General features: G+C 41.9%; 1 protein-coding gene across 5 annotated transcripts; it reads left to right on the top strand.

Annotated features, from left to right (window-relative positions):
• Nucleotides 1-7,076: 7,076 nt before the first annotated feature.
• LOC311249395 (uncharacterized protein) lies at nucleotides 7,077-13,307 on the top strand. 5 transcript variants are annotated; one of them, XR_014621176.1, is made up of 6 exons: nucleotides 7,077-7,625; nucleotides 7,709-7,914; nucleotides 11,449-11,590; nucleotides 11,660-11,774; nucleotides 11,847-11,912; nucleotides 12,013-13,307. XR_014621176.1 is itself a non-coding variant. In XM_084340406.1 (5 exons), the coding sequence occupies exons 1-5, from the start codon at nucleotides 7,614-7,616 to the stop codon at nucleotides 11,849-11,851; spliced, it is 480 nt and encodes a 159-aa protein (XP_084196532.1). In that variant the 5' UTR covers nucleotides 7,077-7,613; the 3' UTR covers nucleotides 11,852-13,307. The 5 variants fall into 5 exon arrangements, 2 of the variants coding, with proteins under 2 accessions (XP_084196532.1, XP_084196531.1); XM_084340406.1 differs by having other exon boundaries at nucleotides 11,847-13,307; XR_014621177.1 differs by lacking the exons at nucleotides 7,077-7,625; nucleotides 7,709-7,914 and having other exon boundaries at nucleotides 11,142-11,581; nucleotides 11,847-12,443; nucleotides 12,675-13,307.
• The last annotated feature ends 1,488 nt before the right edge of the window (nucleotides 13,308-14,795 follow it).

Below are 14,795 nucleotides of genomic sequence, written 5' to 3'. Positions count from 1 at the left end.
CGCCGGGCTGCGGCTTTTATAGCTCTGGTCAACGTTCTGTTTCCATGGCCTACAGTGGCGCGCGTGCGTGTGTACGTGCGTGTGCGTGATGGAGTGACAGATTCTGTGCAGCAAATTGATTTATTTAGTTTTCTTGTGTAAAAGGTCCTCATTCAATAATATGTCATTTAAATGTGTCTATAATGTAACTTCATTCATGCCAATAAAGTTTATTTGAATTGACAGATGTAAACTGTGGGATTTGTGTGTGTGCAGCAGGTGTTTCTACAAGAGCTCCACTCATAATCTTCACTTTGTGAGGGTCTAAAATAATGAACGTGAGGACAGAGATTAATAAATACATAATAAACAAGAGAGAAAGAGGGAGAGAGGCTTCTGGAGGCGCCTGCCTGCCTCATCCTATGGAAGCATGTTTCCACCAGTTAAAGAAAGAAAAATTATTTTTAAAAAAAAGTCAAAATCATGAGATAAAAAGTCACAGTATGAAATAAAAAGTAAAATTATTATTATAGAAATGTCAAATTAAAGAGCCACCCACCCTCCAGAGAACAAAGCGTCACACACAGCATTAAAATGAATAATAATTATGGTGTACAAGTTCGCATCCAAAAGTGGAGCGTAACGCAGAACATGTTTTCTGTTTTGTGCGATTACTTAGTGTAATAAAAGTGGGTTATATGCAGTCAAGTGGTTTTTCTATGTAATTTCTGTTAATTTCCTATTATATTTTTTCTATTGTTAACAGACAAGACCAGTTAATCCTGTTGAAATACATCGATCAGGCATAACATTACGACCACCTGCCTAATGTTGTGAAGGTTCCCCTTGTGCAGCCAAAACATCTCTGACCTGTCAAGACATGGACTTCAGACCTCTGAGGGGGTCCTGTGGTGTCTGGCATCAGGGCGTTTTATAGTGGATCCTCTGGGTCCTGTATGGGTCCAGGATGACATCAACTCCAGATTCTAGCAGTATTAAAGTGGTCCCATATTTCATTTTACACTATTCTTACACTGTAGTATTGCTACTTTTACTTAAATACAAGATCTGTTTACTTCTTCCACCTCTGCCATCGACTTATTCCTTCATAGATTTGTGTTGAGAGGAAGGAGTTGTGTGTGTATGTGTGTGAGTTTTCGCAGACTTCTCTCCTTTGTGAAGTGCTTAAAACCTGTCCAATGTGCTCATCTTCCTACTCCCCTGATCATTGATGGTTTTACCAGATCTCTTGGATATGTGGGAATTTTAAAAGATATGTTCTGCATTCTACAAATGAATCCAGACCACTCAGTGTACCTGCTTGTTCAAAGAGCCTCCTGGTGACAAAGTTGTAGGAGCAGTTTAACAACAATGCACCTGATTCACCTGATTCACATGAACATGGCTGAGGTTAAAAACACATCTCACAGCAGACTGTGTCACCTCAAATGTCTGAGTGTTTTATTGATTGTGACACTAAACCAGTTGTATTGAGATAGTATGGTGACAAAGTGAGTTCAGTGGACTGCTGTGCTGCTGCCTTTGTGCGCTTCGGTTGACATCCTCTCTCAGGACTGCCAGGGACACGGGTGGAGTCCTGCCCTGTGACACCAACATAAATATGTTTCAGCGGTTTTTATTATGCAGGAAGGAAAATAGCATTTCAGTTCAATTCAAACCTTTATTTAAGCCTCAGATAACTGAGGTGTTCCTCATTTTGACTGAGTTTAAATCATTTGAAAAGATCAGTACTAATGGCACACTGAGGTGCAGTGTTTTGAGATCATCTTCTTGACTTGTTCAGGGGTAGTGAGAGTATTGATATGAACACAAGGGTTATTACTTTACAGTACCAGTGGACTATTAAGTGTTGGTCTGCAGACTGAATTATCTCTAATGTATCTAACATTCTGTCACAGGTTATTTTAGCCTAGAAAAGATTCATAGGTTCCATATTTTACACTGAGTATTGGAGCAGTGAAATATATTTAAAGACTTAAGTTATATGAAATATCAGTATATGTAAACATTCTATGTTTGTAATCTTATTCAGCTATTTTCTTGCTTAGTGAACTGAAACACAGATGACCACTGCTCTCCAGCCGGTCCTGTGTTGCAAAGAATTCTGGGAGAGCGTTATCTAGTGTGTCTTCTGAGATGCATTGAAGCACCTTAGCATCAAAAGAATTTGTACATTTCTTATCATGTCATGTCCACGTCATGAATGCACTGGAAACAGAAGAGAAAACAATAATAATCAAAATCAGAATCAGAATCAGAAATACTTTATTGAGACTTTATTAAGTCTTAGAAAATAAGCGGAAAAATAAAAAGTATAAATAAGCAAGAATAATAAAAATAGAATAAAAACATAAAAATTGTACATCTATATATACACAGTGTAATAAATAATGCTACAGTAGAAATATGGGTTATTGCATATTATTTGTGTTAATTATTGCACATTAAATACAAAAGAGAGAAGCAACGTTTCCAGAGTCCCCCTATTAACTCAGAGTGTCTGACACAGAGCGAGGAGTTGAACAGTTTGATGGCCACAGTCAGGAATGATTTCTTGTGGCACTCTGTGGTGTATCTTGGTGGAGCAGTCTAGTACTGAATGTACTCCTGTGGCTGACCACCACGTCATGGAGTGGATGGGAGCCATTGTCCAAGATGCCATGTAACTTGGACAGCATCCTCCTCTCTGACACCACCGTCAGAGAGTCCAGTTCCACCCTCACAACTTCACTGGCCTTGCGGATCAGTCTGTTCAGACTTTTGGCGTCCGCTACCCTCAGCCCCCTGCCCCAAGCACACAACAGCATAGAGTATAGCACTGGCCACCACAGACTCATAAAACATCCTGAGCATATGTTGCAGGTCCCGAGTGGAGGGACAGGCAGATTACTGTGTAACTGTATAACAGAAGAAACGAAGAGCAGAAGTTGCTTTCACAATGGCAGCTCTCGTATGAATTTATTCAAAATAAACACATTACCTTTATCTCTCTCTTAGTCATTACAAATTAGTGACCGACCGATTATCGGCCACCGATATATTGGGGCCCGATAGAACGGCCCAATTTCTATCGGGGGTTCCATCGTATCGGTGAAATGTTGCGCCGATAGAAAAAAAAAGTGTGACAATGACAAAAGCACGTGCTGGTGTACTGATTTATTTTGTCCAGTGGGACGCGCTGAGCTCAGCCTGAGACTCACATTTCAGTGAAGTCCCTCCCCCACTCTAGACCACGAAACCTCCTGACCACCTGAGCCAACCAGTGTTGCCAACTTAGCGACTTTGTCGCTATATTTAGCAAATTTTCAGACCCCTCTAGCGACTCTTTTTCAAAAAAGCGACTAGCGACAAATCTAGCGACTTTTTCTGGTGTTATTGGAGACTTGTGGAGACCCTGACGTGAAAGCACGTATCGTTCAACGAGCAGCGGGTGCTGCCGTCCCAAAGCACTCACAGGCGGCCCAGTCCTCGCGCAACAGTCCCTCCCAGCTGCAGTCAGAGCAGGAGAAGTTCACCCCTCCCGTCCAGTCTGTGAGTTGCGCATGCGCGAAGCCGCCGCTGGCTGATCCCACCCTGGGTTACAGTCAGGGCTGGATGTAAATATAAAATTTTCTTTGTCCAAAATAAATCACTGCACTAAAATAAGTTCATTTGTAGTTCTAACCACATTAAGGGTGTTTTTTTAATCTCTCCCACAACGTTATTCCTCTCTCCTACAGCGTCCCTTACAATTAAATGCACATGGCCAGTTATGCAAATTAGGTGATGACGTCATTTAGCAACTTCTAGCGACTTTTAGGACAGCCAATAGCGACTTTCCTTACTGAGGAGTTGGCAACACTGCAGTCAGCTGATCAACCAGCGGACTTTTCCCCCTTTTCCACAAGCCACGGTAAGTTAGTTCATGAAATAAGTAACTGTAAACATGAAAACATCATGGAACAACAATTATAGGCCCATGGATTAAAGTTTCCCCTGAGCTGACAGTCAAGAACCGCCTGCCCATGTTCCTGAGCTTTGTGCCAGGGTTAAAGGATAAATTCACTTGAAAATTCAAATTCAGACATTATCGACTCAGACTCACGCTGAAGGAAAGTTGGGTGAAGTTCAGTCATCCACAAAAAAGTTTATGGAGCTTCACAGCAAAATAAAAGTTACTTACACCCTCGACATGCAGCTTGTGCACCCACTTCAGACGGGGTGGATGAACGTCTTTTAGCTTAGCAACTGCAGTGAAAGTTATGGCTTTAAAAAGGGTGTCACTTAGTTTCAAGTCAATTTGGGATCTCCATCACCATTTACTACAGTATTTTAGGACAATGCCGCAATAATGTTTAGCACAGAAATGTTTTGTTGACTACGAAACTTCAGCCAACTTTCAATCTGCGTGAGGATGAGTAGATAATGACTGAATTTTCATTTTTGGGTGACCTTATCCTTTACACATGTCAGCTGGAAGAGACACAAGCAATGTGGCTGTGCACAGAGATCGCTCATCACACTTCAGACATTTCAAGCCGTGTGTCCGGAGGACTTTGGGACACTAGCATCTCTTCTCGATGAGGTTAGACCTGCCATGGATTATATTATCTGAGTTTCCTGCTGTGCAACTCTCTCCCTCTTCCAGGCGCTTTATGAATATGTTAAATGTTCATCTGTAGAAGTCAACAAAAAGTCAAGTTTGTATTCAAAACACTTCACGTCAAATGAATGAGGGCATTATCACTCCATAATAACGAAGTGCCTGGAGAAGCTGCTGCTGAACAATATTTCGCCAGTTGTCACCCCACAGCTGGATCACTTCCAGTGTGCCTATAAGGCTAGGAGGGGCACAGAGGATGCTGTGGCCTGCCTGCTTTACCTCCTCCCTCAGCACCTGGACTCACCAGGTCACTCTGTCAATATTCTGTTTGTGGACTTTAGCTCTGCTTTCAACACCATCCAAGGGTATTTGATGATCCAGAAGCTATGCCATTTCAACACCCCCTCCCATCTGATCCACCTCATTCACAATTTCCTCACTGACAACCACATCACCTACACTCACCACTGACACCGGAGCACCGCAGAGTTGTGTGCTGAGAACATTCCTGTACACACTCTACACCAATGACTGCACCAGGCCATCACCAATCACCACGTACCTCAAATACTCTGACGACACAGCCACAAGACCATTGCAACACTTCACCCAGTGGTGTGTAGATAACCATATCTCATGTCATCAAGACAAAAGAGTACTTTTTGTTTTGTTTTGTTCAGTATAGTATATATAAGTGATCCAGTGATAAATGTATACATTCACTGCTATTGGAAACAGGAACTGTCAATAGCTTACTTGGCATACTTTAAATGGCATTAATTTGTTCATTCCTCCAGGCCTCTCTGTGGCACCATCAGGACAGTTTAAGGTGTGACTCCACCTGGTGTCAGCAGTGAACCTCTGTTTGGATAAGATGAGAAAGGCAGTACAGACAGCCATGTCCTGTGTTTGTCTGAAATGACTGACATCTGCATATCTGATGTACCAAAGTTATATTTCATCAAATTTGGGACACACAGACAAAACTCCTTATATTTGAGAATTTATGAGATGTCATCTGTACTGAAGAATTAGTTATAGAAATATTATAGATTTTTAAATAATCAATAATCTGTTAAACTGATAAACCATCATCTTCAAGGTACGAGGATGCTACTGAGTGAATAGGAAGTCTGTGGTGTGATATCTGTAGGACCAGTTAGTTAAGCTACGAGGCATAAAAATGGGTTTTAAATGGGAGAAAATGGCGACGTTCTGAACTTTGAACCAAAATGGCAGACTTCCCGTTGGACTGAGGGTATGCGTCCAAGAGGGTTTTTTGTGCGTCTGGTAATGATACATATGTATACCGAATTTTGTTCATGTACATGCATGTAGGAGGCGGGGCTTCAAGTTAGAAATATTCCAGGGGGCGCTATAGAGCCAATTTTTACACTTAACACAGTATTGATGCATATACGTAATCATGGCCAGCCCCTCTACATGTGTGACCAATTTGGTGAAGATGGGAAATTGTATGTGGAAGTTATAAGGACTTCCTGCGCGATGGCCAAGGACCAAAATCGTCCGCACCGCCACGCCCACCAAGCACAACACAGGCTGTTGAAGGTCTAAGGATGCTACTGAGTGAATGTGAAGTCTGTGGTGTTAAATCTGTAGGACGAGTTAGTGAAAGTACGAGGCATAGACATATTGGGTCCGTACAGAATGGGAAAAGCTATAAGGGGGGTCATCAAAATTAACTGCACCGCCACGCCCACCAGGGATATCGGAGGCGAAAGCTTTTGACAGGGTGTCATCATCAAAGTCTCAGGATGATACTTAGTGAGTGTGAAGTCTGTGGCGTTAAATCTGTCGGACTATCCATATGTGATTGCTGAGAAACCCATTGTCGGGGTTCGATACTTTGAAACGCTGGTTTGGAAAGATGATGGCCCAGTCGGCAAACTTTAGTTTGGTGATTTTCTTTTATTACACCAAAAACCCAAAGACAAAAATACCCACAGGTGGCAAAGCAACAAAAAAAACGCAGGAATATTTACAATATGACAGAGTAAAAAAAATATTTACAAGGAACAGGCAGCAACTGTCATCCACATGCCACTCAGCCGAATTCTCCCTTCAAGTGAGCCGAGCTCTCGTTAAATACCCCCTTGGCCCCCCCTCCGGGCAAACCAATTAACAAAACACAGGGGTTAAGAAACATAAACTGGGAAACAAAGCACAAAACTAACAGAACCCCTTTAAATCTAACCCCAGTACTGTGGCACTAATAACCCCTCATATATCTGTGCCACTTTTCCCACAGAACACATACATTAACAATATTTCAAAACAATTAACACAGACATAGTTTAGTCCATGGTCACCTGACCCATGGAAGCGCGCCACAGTGCGCTACTTATGACGTGGCCCGGAACTGCCTCGGTTCGGCCCGTGAACCCGAGACAGACCTCCGCAGCAACAGCAGGTGAGCGTGTGTGTAGGTAGGTGTGTGTGTGTGTGTGTGTGTGTGTGTATGTGTCGCGTAGGCGCCGAGTGTGCACCCTCGACGACCCACGGAGGGGAGAACAGAGTTCAGGGTAAAAAGTTTATGTCACTGCTGGACCGCGAGATGCGGCCGCCGGGGAAACAGGTGATAAGGAGCTTGGCTCCGCCGGAACAATGAGGGCGCAGCGCGCGCCCCCGACACCGGCACTCTCAGAGAGAGAGCGCGCCGGTCAGGGAATGACGGGCGTTCAACAGCGCTCCGCCACACCCATCAAAAACACACGGGTATTAGTATGGCTTTGTTTGTCCCCAAAATAGGCCCAGGTGAATTCTGGGTGCATTAATCAAAGCCTCTTCCAATTGGCTCGTTAGAAAACAATAGGAGGGAATATATATAAGGCTTTGCAGAGATGGCATCGGTGTTGGAAGTAGGGAGATTAGTAACTGAAAAACAAGCAAACAATAGAAGTCATGGACAAAAAGATTCTCAAAGAAATCCTGGATTTAAAAATCCACAACATTCTGCCCGATGGCCTGACCAAACACCAGAGGTATAGTATAAAAAGAAGAGCTTCAACTTATGTGCTCAAGGGTAAGTATTGAATTGATCTACCGTCATTTACAATAAGTACATCTGTTCTGTTGTATAAAGACTGAGGACTTGTTCTTGTCCAGAGCACGGTCTTTACTACATATGTAGAAGAAGACAGGACAAGACGGAGCACCTGGCCAAAGTGGTCACCTCAGCCACAGAGGCAGACCTGGTGTTTAGGGAGATGCACTGCAGTCCACTGGGCTCCCACTGCGGTGTCGAAAAAACACACCATGCCATTATCAGCCGTTATTACTGGCCTGGAATGGAGGCTGACATCCGTAAGTGGGTAAGTAAGTTGGCTCACCCAAATTTCCCTTCAGTTTTTGACATTAAGGCCTACTTAACAAAACAATCTTTCAAGTTGAAGCAACAATACATTGGCTTGAATTAAACAGTCAGTATCTTATTGAAACCAAAGGCCTATGAGCCACATTTATTTGAATAGTTTTTGGCTTCAGGTTGCCCAGTGTCCAGACTGGCAGGCCAAGCGGGCAAGTCTAGGGAAAAGACACAGTACAAGCCAGTACAAGTGAGGTTACTTGTGCAACTGCCTCTCGCATGCAGCAAAATGTGCTTACCTACCAACTACTTCTTGTACAGATGTCAAATTATTAGGGCCGGGACTTTAACGCTTTAATTAAGATTCATTAATTACACAAAAATTAACGCATAAAAAAAATTAACGCATTTTAATCGCACTTATTTTTGCATCGCCGAACGTTTCTCACTGGATGAGTTTCAGGCGTACCGATTATACTGGAGCACAATTATTTAACAAGTTAAAAAGCCGCCGACACTGGCGCCCTGGCAGTAGCAACATAAGCAAGACAGCACCGCTGTCCAGCTCCTCTCTCAGGCCGGCCTTGAAAGTCGTCAGATCATGTCTGTGACTGGACACATGAGAGCAGCTAGGGATGGCGCGCTGATCCGCCCTGGCAACATATAGCAACATAAGCAAGACAGCTGGACTTTCAACGCGTTACACCAACCACAGCACGCTGTCCAGCTCCTCTCTCAGGCCGGCCTTGAAAGTGAAAGTTAAAACTTTACCGAAAAATCCTTGTCGCTGCTGAATCATTGTAGGTGATTATTTATTATTTATTTCACTCGTAAGGCCGTGTAATAAGCGGGATAATGTATAGTTACATTACATTATCCCTTACTTACATCAGGCTGAGTTCAACAAATCAATTTATGCTACTGCGATTTAAGTAGTTAAATACAGTAATCATCATAGTGTAGTGGCAGGAAAGACCATTTACCAAATAACGTGTTACTTAAACATTTTTCATTGTGCTGTGCTCTAAAAATAAACTAACAAACTAGTGTAGAGTCCTGTATAAGGAATGTTCATATGGAATGTTTCATCAACTAACGATTAATGAATTAATCAATAATTTTCATCCCTAGTCTGTTGGTCTTGGTTAAGTACCACCTTGAAAAAAAAATAAACAATGTTTTGTTGCTTAAGCTTATGTATTCAGTCATTATTCAATGGTATACCAAAACCCATATGAAAAACTGTCACTGTTCTCAGGTCAAATATTTATATGCGATTAAAAATGCGATTAATTTCGATTAATTAATTACAAAGCCTCTAATTAATTAGATTAATTTTTTTAATCGAGTCCCGGCCCTACTTATTATCCTATGCTGTTTTCAGGTTTCAGAGCCATTTTAGCTGGTGGGGATGGATCTGATGAGGCTTACTGTTACAGAGGATGGTAATCAATACATTTGTGTAATGGTTGATTATTTCACAAAGTGGGCAGAGGCCTACCCTCTGAAGAGTAAGTCTGCAGTGGAGGTGACCAAGTGTATTCTTGATTTTGTATACACATTTGGTGCACCTCAGAGACTGCTTACAGACCAGGGCACAGAGTTAAAAAACCAGGTAAAAATATGAGAAACATTTACAGTGGGTACGGAAAGTATTCAGACCCCTTTAAATGTTTCACTCTTTGTTTCATTGCAGCCATTTGCTAAAATCGAAAAAGTTCATTTTATTTCTCATTAATGTACACAGCACCCCATCTTGACATAAAAAACAGAAATGTAGAAAATTTTGCAAATTTATTAAAAAAGAAAAACTGAAATATCACATATTATATAGTATTCAGACCCTTTGCTGTGACACTCATATTTAACTCACAAGCTGTCCATTTCTTCTGATCCTCCTTGAGATGGTTCTACTCCTTCATTTGAGTCCAGCTGTGTTTAATTAAACTGATTGGACTTGATTAGGAAAGGCACACACCTGTCTATATAAGACCTTACAGCTCACAGTGCATGTCAGAGTAAATGAGAATCATGAGGTCGAAGGAACTGCCCAAGGAGCTGAGAGACAGAATTATGGCAAGGCACAGATCTGGCCAAGGTTACAAAAGAATTTCTGCAGCACTCAAGGTTCCTAAGAGCACAGTGGCCTCCATAATCCTTAAATGGAAGAAGTTTGGGATGACCAGAACTCTTCCTAGACCTGGCCGTCCAGCCAAACTGAGCAATCGTGGGAGAAGAGCCTTGGTGAGAGAGGTAAAGAAGAACCCAAAGATCACTGTGGCTGAGCTCCAGAGATGCAGTAGGGAGATGGGAGAAAGTTCCACAAAGTCAACTATCACTGCAGCCCTCCACCAGTCGGGGCTTTATGGCAGAGTGGCCCGACGGAAGCCTCTCCTCAGTGCAAGACATATGAAAGGCCGCATAGAGTTTGCCAAAAAACACATGAAGGACTCCCAGACTATGAGAAATAAGATTCTCTGGTCTGATGAGACCAAGATTGAACTTTATGGCGTTAATTCTAAGCGGTATGTGTGGAGAAAACCAGGCACTGCTCATCACCTGCCCAATACAAAAACAGTGAAACATGGTGGTGGCAGCATCGTGCTATGGGGGTGTTTTTCAGCTGCAGGGACAGGACGACTGGTTGCAATTGAAGGAAAGATGAATGCGGCCAAGTACAGAGATATCCTGGAAAAAACCTCTTCCAGAATGCTCAGGACCTCAGACTGGGCCGAAGGTTCACCTTCCAACAAGACAATGACCCTAAGCACACAGCTAAAATAACAAAGGAGTGGCTTCGGAACAACTCTGTGACCATTCTTGACTGGCCCAGCCAGAGCCCTGACCTAAACCCAATTGAGCATCTCTGTAGAGACCTGAAAATGGCTGTCCACCAACGTTCACCACCCAACCTGAGAGAACTGGAGAGGATCTGCAAGGAAGAATGGCAGAGGATCCCCAAATCCTGGTGTGAAAAACTTGTTGCATCATTCCCAAGAAGACTTATGGCTGTACTAGCTCAAAAGGGTGCTTCTACTCAATACTGAGCAAAGGGTCTGAATACTTATGACCATGTGATATTTCAGTTTTTCTTTTTTAATAAATTTGCAAAAATTTCTACATTTCTGTTTTTTTCTGTCAAGATGGGATGCTGAGTGTACATTAATGAGAAATAAAATGAACTTTTTTGATTTTAGCAAGTGGCTGCAATGAAACAGAGTAAAAAATTTAAAGGGGTCTGAATACTTTCCGTACCCACTGTATATGTCACTCAAGTATACAGCAAATGCTGAATCATTTTCAAAATTGAATTTAAGGTGAATCATAGACTCTGTGATTCCCTGGGGATTCAGAGAAGCTTCTGTGCCCCTTACCACCCACAAACGAATGGCTTGGTGGAGAAACTAAATGGCACCATCCAGAGATAGGATGCATATTGTGATATTGGCAGGTAATCATACACCCATGACATGAATGGTATAGACTGAATTGGTGACATTAAAAGGCTGCTGTTTAGTTGACTAATATGCATAATTGTCAGGTCCCTCAACAAGCTGGCCCATAAGCGGCCCAGCACATGGGACCAGTACTTGCAGGCTGCCATGTGGGCCAAGGTGGGGCCTTACAAGCTTTACACAGCCGATTTCCAAAGCCTGGCACCTGGGAGGGAAGTAGTAAGTGAAGTGAGTTTTGTGAGTTGTTTCAGATTTTTCCTCCTTGATAAGTTAATAATTTCAATATTCTTTGTGCAGATCTTAAATGGATATCTGGAGGTGGTGTCAAAAACCATCCCTGCAAGGGTGAAGGTGGTGGACTCATTTGAGATGACATCGATCTGGAATGGAACATCAAGGGGGGATGAGAATGGTGAGAATAATGGTTGTTTTCAAATGTGTTCACTACAATTACACATCTTAAATCTGAAATTCTCACTTGCAGCTTGACGTATCAGAGTGGGATGTGCTCATTGGGGCTGTCTGCAAGGACCGACACTGGACCTTGGTCGTAAGTGTATTTTGATGACTGCCATTTATGCAACTATATACACACAAGTCAATTCTAGTGCATCGAGGTATGCTATCTGTAAAAGGCCATGTATCCAAAGGAAAGGAGGTCAATCATTGTCGACCCCTTTGGAGCCACTCCCACTCAGATACAACCGTGCAGGGATTCAACAAGGTCAGTAAATCCAGGATTTATTATGCATGTGCAAGTAACAAATGTAACAGTTTTCTTTTATTTTTGCTTTAGGTCCTTCATGCGGAAAAAGGGTCTCAACATTTCAAGGTGGACCTGCAATACAGTCCAGCATCCACGCCAGTTAAATTCCACATCCTGTGGTGTGATTGTCTGCAAAGTAAGATTATGTACCCTTTGAAGCATTATAAGTGTGCGAACTGAGTCGCACTGACAGTTACCTGTGCTTTAAGATTGCAGAGCTACTCCTTAGGGAGCAGACAATCGTTTTCCCGGTCGAAAAGGTGGGAATTGACCACCTTCGGACAGAATTGGCCCTTACGCTGATCAACCAATCTGGTAAGCTTCAATCTATTTATCGACCTAGCTGAAATCTGCATACACTTGAACCAGTGTGAAATTGAAATATCTGTTAATAGACAACATGGCAGATTTGTGTTGGTTCTGTGGGAGGAGGGACACAGGAGGCGGCGACCCTTTGGAGACAACTGTGGATGACTGGGTAGGAAGACTACAGTTAAAGAGTGGATGTCATTTTTCCCAAAATCTCATTTGCATATCTTCTTTCAGATTGAATGCGACACATGTAGCCTATGGTTCCACTGGGTGTGTGTGGGGGAACCTAATTTGCAGCAGGAGTTTACGTGTCCTGCCTGCAAGTGACCCCAACCCAGCTGTCCCTGCTCCGCTACATCAGCTGGCCGGCTGGTACCGCCATCGCTGAGAGAAAACGCTCTCCTGTTTCACTACTTGGCAGTGCCTTGTCTGCTCAGTCGTCTCCTGGATCCACATACATTATAATTTGTATCAGATATTCTGTCAATGAAACTGTGATTTGTTCTTTTCTGTACATGTGACATCTATTGCATGTCTGTCTGTCCTGGGAGAGGGAGGACAGAGGATGTTGTTCATTGTACAGATTATAAAGCCCATTGTGATTGCAATGTGATTGTGATTTTGAGCTATATAAATAAAATCAATTTGACATTGAATGTCTTTTGCCTGCGTATATTACAAGCCCATTTATTTTTTTAAATCATGAAGTTTGATTTAGATAATCCGACAAATGGCCACTTCAGAAGGATTGTTATACCATTGGCCCCCGTGGATCATTTCCCTCTTGTTTTACTCTCCATATCTGTAAATTTGTTCATCACGATCTTTGTATATTCTGATGTATTTTGCTAATCTTGTATTCAATATTTGATTTTGGTCTGTGCTGAATTTAAAACACAACAGTTTGACGCCTATGTTTTCTTGCCAGGGCTGTCAGTGGACTAGTTTTTGGTGTTATTTCGGGGCCGATGGGTGTTCTTTGAACTTCACTATTTCCAGATGCTTACATCAAGAATTTGTGACACCCCAATAACTTTTGAATTAACTGCTTTCAAATGGCTGCTTATTTGTTATTGGACCATCACAGTACCGACATGGTGAATAGACACTGCAGTCACAAGTTGATCTGGCCACCTACACCCAGACCCCATTACATTGTCATTTATTTTGGCCAACTTCTCGAGATACATGGCTCTGGCCAATTGTTCCTCTCTCTTCTGCCCGTACTTGTCGTCGTTTCAACTCACTTTTGTTGTGAAGACACTCCCCACCTTGAAACTCCAGTGTTGCCTTCAGGTCGTCCTCACTCTCCACAGTCACGGTGAAAGTGACTGGGCAGCCCTGAAATCGGCAGTAACCCAGGCACCAGAATTCTGGGCATTTGTTTGAGCCTGTGCCTCTTGAAGGCTATGGAGCAAAATGGGTGGATGGTCCTCACTCCTTTAGAGATTAAGTTGGTCCACTGCATTCCTGCAAACCCTCTGTGTTTTCTTTTTTGTTTTAAGACAGTCCACTCTTTATTATCAGTTAAAAAGAATGATGGATTTCTTGGTAGTGGGATCCTGATGAATCCCTCGTCCTCTGATGTGTTGCTCCAGGTTTCCTATAGATAATGCACAATGTTATTGCTGTGCCATTAAATATTTATGTTTTAATGTTTCTTATTATCTTGCACTGTACATTAATAACAAGCTCTAAACATTTGTACTTTAAAAGGTGTGTTATTACTTGGCTTACGAATAAAGAAAAGATTTAGAAATGAGAAATGTAATGCAGATGCCCAAGTATGCAATAATAATTTAAAGTAAGGTATAATTCAGTACTCAACACAGGTATGACAATATTAACTTCATGTACCCTTAATAACACAAGATGTGATCAATTCATTGTAATAATGGCATATAAGAATGTAGGCAGTTTCAGTACAAAAATAAACCAACATTTAACTTTCAGTTCTGGCCATTTAATGAACATTTAATATTAAAATACAAGCCATACCACTAAAAAACTGTCAAATGACAATAAGTAGTAAAGCTATCACTACAATTAAAAATGCTTTTTAAGGTTGAATTACGGTAAGATGCAATTAGTAATAGAGTTCCCATAACTGTTTTCACAATACGTAGTGTTTCTATTTGGTGAATATAATTTAGGATCAGCATAATGGTGGTGGTGATGATGGTGTGATTGATTACTACAATATTTCTTAAAACACTTATTTACAGCAACCCTTGTGTCTTTAGATTATTTTAAATAGGCTACTAAAAATCATCACCTATATTCATTAAAACATTTCTGTATATACACTGTAAATAATTACAAAGGAACATGTGCCATTCAGTAGACGTAAACATG

Source organism: Pagrus pagrus, assembly GCF_965226575.1.
Source record: "Pagrus pagrus genome assembly, chromosome: 20".
In the NCBI taxonomy this organism is placed as follows: Eukaryota; Metazoa; Chordata; class Actinopteri; order Spariformes; family Sparidae; genus Pagrus; species Pagrus pagrus.
Note: the sequence above shows the minus strand (reverse complement) of the source record. Positions and strands in the feature narration are given on the sequence as shown.

Bases quoted from the DNA above. Each gene is read 5' to 3' on its own strand.
- LOC311249395 (XM_084340405.1), top strand. From the start codon at position 7,505: ATGGACAAAAAGATTCTCAAAGAAATCCTGGATTTAAAAATCCACAAC. The intron at 7,626-7,708 runs GTAAGTATTGAA...GTTCTTGTCCAG, and splicing joins TTCAACTTATGTGCTCAAGG to AGCACGGTCTTTACTACATA. The intron at 7,915-11,659 runs GTAAGTAAGTTG...TTCTTTGTGCAG, and splicing joins AGGCTGACATCCGTAAGTGG to ATCTTAAATGGATATCTGGA.